Consider the following 5,102-nt stretch of genomic DNA (forward strand, 5'->3'; position numbering starts at 1 on the left):
GGGGCGCCATTACCCAACACTAGTACCAGCCGCTGATGCTTGCGGTCTTCTGAGAATTACAAATTAGAGTGCTTTCACATCTGCGTTAGGAACTCCGCGTTGCTGGACGGAACCGAACAGCACTGGGCGGACCCCATTGACTATAATGGAGTCCACCCGCTTTCCACCCGGGCTGGCTTTTGGACTGATGCATACAGACAAAGCTGCGTGCTCAGACGCTATACGGTAGCATGCAGACTCTCTATGTATTACAAGCCTATAAGCACTCCTTGTGCCACCATGTTGTGCCTGCAGGAGGTGCTGGATTCTTTGGGGAAAAATGCCTATGTAATACAATATATTTATGACATCGGAGACAATAGCAGGCTACAAATCCATATAAAGGGGATAGTACAACAGGGGCATAAGGCCATACAGGGTTAGCCAGTGAAAAACATTTTCAAAGCTTCTCAGCATGACGTAAAGGCATAAAAAAAAGTCTCCCTCACTTCGCCCAATCCTCTTCTGACTTCGCCCAGTCCCCCCCACCCTCTACTTCCTGCTGCATGACGCAGGAACATGAGACTCGCCGATAATCACAAATAGTCCTGAATTGGGAGCAAGTATAACTCACAAAGTGTGTAACTATCAAACTTTATTACATAAAGCAAGTCATATAAGTCATTGGAATGTACTTTAATACAAATGCAGAGGAATATACCTTCAGTCTGCAAGGAAACAGAATAACAGAATTGGAAGAAACAGAATCTGTACAAGACGTTTAGATGGAAGACATTAGAAACACAACCGCACAGCAAAGCTTTCCAGTAAACAATGGATGCCATACTTAGTGGTCTGGTGGCCGTAGGTGGAGGAGCTCATCGGGTTAAATGATAGAACGCTGGCAGTGATTGGAGCCGTTCCCGCTGCTCAGTCCTGCGCAGGGCAGACGCCATAACGGATGCGGTAAATACAATGTAAGGAAAGTGTAAACGCGACCTTACCTAGTGACGTGCAGGACGCGGCCTGCCGGCTGGATATTACCGCGTAGGGGAAGGATCCGATGAGCAATATTTATACTCTACGTTTGTGTAATAAAAAGAGGGGAAATATCTAGAAGCAAACATAATACTACGTTCCCACAAATGGGGTGGTGTCCGTCCGATAATAAATTACTGTCATCGAATATTTGCCGATTGTCCTCTGCACTCTGTAACGAGCCAAGATGACGGACGTGTCAGCTCCACCAGCCTTTACTATGCTTGGACGTGGTAGGGCAGGAGTTGGCACCCGCTGTTCACATGGCTCATCACCTTCTGTTTGAGTTGAGCCACCTGCTCCCTTAGTACACTCGCAGTGGAAGCCAAGTCCGTGTTCTGGATTTTAAGATTCTTAACTTTCTCTTCTAACCTTGAAATCCGTTCAAGTTTTCTTTTTCTACATTTGGAAGCTGCTATTCGGTTTCTCAGTTTCTTTCTTTCCGCTTTGATTTTCTCCTGCTTGTCCATGTTTATGGGCGATAATGGAGGGCTGTCTCCAAAAGTGCCCGCCTCTGGGACTATTTGAGGTTCATCTTTCATTGCATGTAGTCTGTGTGTAGAATAAGTGGGCTGCTGCTCCATGTTGTTCAGCAGAGGAGGGTAAGAGACGGGATCTGTGTTGTAGTTTATGGTGGAGCCCACCACCTCATTAACATAATTGTTAAGAGTGGCATAAACGGAGGTCTGAGAGGGATCGGATGGGTGAACGGGGGCACCAGTAGGCACAGAGCTCATTTTCATACTATTGTTCAGTTGGTTTTGTTTATGCAGGTCATTGAGTGCCAGCACAAATCCATCAGTGAATTCCTGCTCCACATTGGGCATCTTGGGGTACAGGCAGTGGCTACCGGTGGGGCTCGCCGCGGTCATGCCATTCGACTGGATAAGTCTCTCAAGATCAAGTGAGGCCAGGTTCATAAGGCCCATGTCAGCAGAGTTTACCAGTCCATTCTCCTCAACGTGGTGAGTCTTTACACTTGAGAGCACTTCGTCATTTATGTTGAGATTCATATCCTTTTTCATCATCTTTCTTGTAGTAGAAGGAGGAGGGAAGGAAACCGGGCAGACGTTTAATAAATCATCATGGTAAAAAGACATTTCCATATCCACCGACACAATGTGCAACAAACTGCGGCAATATTCCCTTGGAAGAAAGCATAAGAAGTCCAGCTGTGCTTGAGGGTCAGGTATTCCTCACTCCTGTCAATGAGGGGAATCTTCTTGGCAGCACATTGTCCTTCCAAACTTAAGGATCCATTAATATCCAGCGGGCCCGGATCTGGTGGGAGATCCTCGCTCTATATGCTGCTCTCTGTGGGAGTCCTCAGTTCTTTGTGATGACTTTGTAACAGTGTTTCTCTGCCCACTTCCTCTTCTACTTCATGGCGTTCTGAGGAATGCCGCTGCCTTCTTTCTCTTATATGCCTTTCCTAGCACATGATAACACTTTTGTGTACTCAGATTGGTTCACTATGATGTTCTGAGATTCCTTCATTTGCATAGTTGTCAGGGTAACTTTCTGTATACTGCAAACAGCGAAAGGCAGTCTGGGCTGAGGTAATTCGTTAACCCATCAGCTGCTGCAAACCTTCCACCAATGAGCAAGGGGAATCCATGTCATCTGACGGTTTATTTTTGTATGAAGAGCTCACCTCAGCGGACGGAACATCATGGATATTTATAGGCATATGCAGCGTATTGCAAGTTACTTCAAGGCTTAGCTGTTCTGTATCACCCAATAGAAAAGCCAAAGAAACGAGCTTTAGAAAGTGTTTATACAAAGAGGTTTGATTAAAGGGATTCTCCCCCTTCTAGCTATTCATGACCTTTCCTCAGGACAGGTCATAAATAGCAGATTACCGGGCATCCATGAAGTGAATGGGTGTCGGCCTGCAATACCAGCCCGGGGCCACTGCACAACGTATGGCGCTGTCTGCTTCCACAGCTTTTAACCTCTCACCTGCTGCTGGGGTTGCAGTCAGGCATTGCTGCCATTTGCGTCCTGCATGTCTCTCCTTTACTCGCTCCCAGGCTTCTGCCCATAGAGCTTGTGCACGCAAGCGCCCAGCTACTTAAAGAGCCAGTGCTCCCAATATTTGTCGCCCTCTAATCTGGTTCCCCCATTGCTATATTAGGCATCCAGCCCCCCCCCCCCCCCCCTCCTTTGCTCCCTTGGGTGGGTGCCTAAGCAGTTTGGTCTTATCCTACCATTTGTGATGAAGCTCTGTTCATGGTTTTGACTCTTGTCTGACTATCCTGACTTCTATACTCCCTGACCTCGGCTCTGTATCTTGGACTCTGTTTTGGCTGCTGCCAGCCCTAATAGCCCAGACCTCGTTTATGCACGTGTGCTGCCAGCCCTGACTCTAGCCTCTCTACTATGTGTCAGGTCAGACCTGCAGGTACCGCGCCTCAGCGCAGCATCAGCAGCCACACAACCGGGGCTATCTGTGTGTGTGTAATGGCTTGGGGACCCCACAGCAGAGCAGGCCTCCCACTTGGAGGGGTTAAGCATGAAAATCGGGGTTCCCAAGGTGATGCCACCTCAGTAAGCCAACCAGTATGGGGCAAGGCGGATGCACGTCCACCTATCTGATAGTTTGCTTAGACCATGGATCCAGCTGGCACTGCAAACACCACAGCAGGTCCGGCCATGCAAGATTTCACCTTTCAATATCAAGTAACACGAATTCTGCAGACTGTTGCAACCCATCTGGATGCATTGGAAAACGCTCTTCAGCAAAAACTGCTATTCACATTGCTGCACAATTAGTCACCCAGTTTACCAATCAGCTGACGGGTCTCACTGCCTCCATGCCTTCTGCTACTGCCTCTGTTCCTGGGCCTCAGTTACTATTACGGTCACGATATGATGGAGTCCCCAAGTCCTGCTGCCGTTTGTTGAATCAATGCCAGATTCGTTTTGAACTTAAATCTGCACCGTTTCCTACTGATTGCAGTAAAACTGCATTTATTGTCTGGTGATGCCCGAGCCTGGGCCTCACCGTTATGGGAATGGAAGGGTCCTGCACCTTCTGATCTACAGACCTTCTAAGCCACATTTCATACCGTATTCCAGGAACCTGGCCAGGTTTTTTCTGCTATGTCTGCCCTTTCGCTTTTATGTCAAGGGTCCATGATGGCCGGTCAGTATGCCATACAGCCACAGAATTAGATTGGAATGACCAGGCACACCAGGCAGCATTTTAGGAAGGGCTCAATGGCAGAATAAAAGATGGCAGAGATTTACCCTCGTCTACTGGGGTAACTGTAGGGCATGCAGGGGATGTGGTTGCACCCGGGCCCAGGAGCCTTAGGGGTCCATAAGACGTCACTTCTCCATATAGGGAGGCCAGTACTATGAGTAAAGCATTATAGTTGGGGGGCCCCGTTACAGATTTTGCTTTGGGGCCCAGAAGCTTCAGGTTACGTTCTGCCCTCGTCCTTGGAGAACCTCATCTCTTTGGCTTCAAGAATTGATATCCAGTTCAGAGAACGCCTCAGTGAAATCTCTTTTGAGAAAGAGAAAGTTCATTTGGCCCCTAGATCTTCAGACCACTTCAGCCTTTTCTTGTTTTTTTTCCTCTGAGGAGCACCTGGGAAGGTGAACGCAAAATCATGTTGGTATAGAAAACTTCTTTCTTCTAGACATAAAAAGTGAGTAAGAAGTAAGTGATTGACTTCAAGTGAAAATCACATTGTTCCTAATAGAAGTGTGGGGCTACTGTTGTTTAGAAACAATTACTGTGTCTGATTATTACTACTGAGGGACACTCAGTGGGTCATTTTTACTGCCAAGACCACTGTGGGCATGACTATTGCTACTGAGGTTTACTGTGGGGACCCTATTACTACTAGGGCTACTGTGGGGGATACTTACTACTGAGAACCACTGTGGGGGTCACTATTGCTACTGAGGTTTACTGTGGGGACCCTATTACTACTAGGGCTACTGTGGGGGATACTTACTACTGAGAACCACTGTGGGGGTCACTATTGCTACTGAGGTTTACTGTGGGGACCCTATTACTATTAGCGCTACTGTGGAGGATACTTACTACTCAGGGCCACTGTGGGGGGACA

General features: G+C 47.7%; 1 protein-coding gene across 1 annotated transcript; it reads right to left on the reverse strand.

The window, feature by feature from the left end:
- Nucleotides 1–617: 617 nt before the first annotated feature.
- On the reverse strand, nt 618–2,491 carry LOC136628646 (transcription factor JunD-like). Its single transcript, XM_066604720.1, has one exon. It carries the CDS (start codon nt 2,121–2,123, stop codon nt 1,236–1,238), a length of 888 nt encoding a protein of 295 aa, XP_066460817.1. The 5' UTR covers nt 2,124–2,491; the 3' UTR covers nt 618–1,235.
- Between the last annotated feature and the right edge of the window lie 2,611 nt (nt 2,492–5,102).

This window comes from Eleutherodactylus coqui, chromosome 5 (assembly GCF_035609145.1).
Source record: "Eleutherodactylus coqui strain aEleCoq1 chromosome 5, aEleCoq1.hap1, whole genome shotgun sequence".
Taxonomy (NCBI): domain Eukaryota; kingdom Metazoa; phylum Chordata; class Amphibia; order Anura; family Eleutherodactylidae; genus Eleutherodactylus; species Eleutherodactylus coqui.

Bases quoted from the DNA above. Each gene is read 5' to 3' on its own strand.
- LOC136628646 (XM_066604720.1), bottom strand. From the start codon at position 2,123: ATGGAAATGTCTTTTTACCATGATGATTTATTAAACGTCTGCCCGGTT.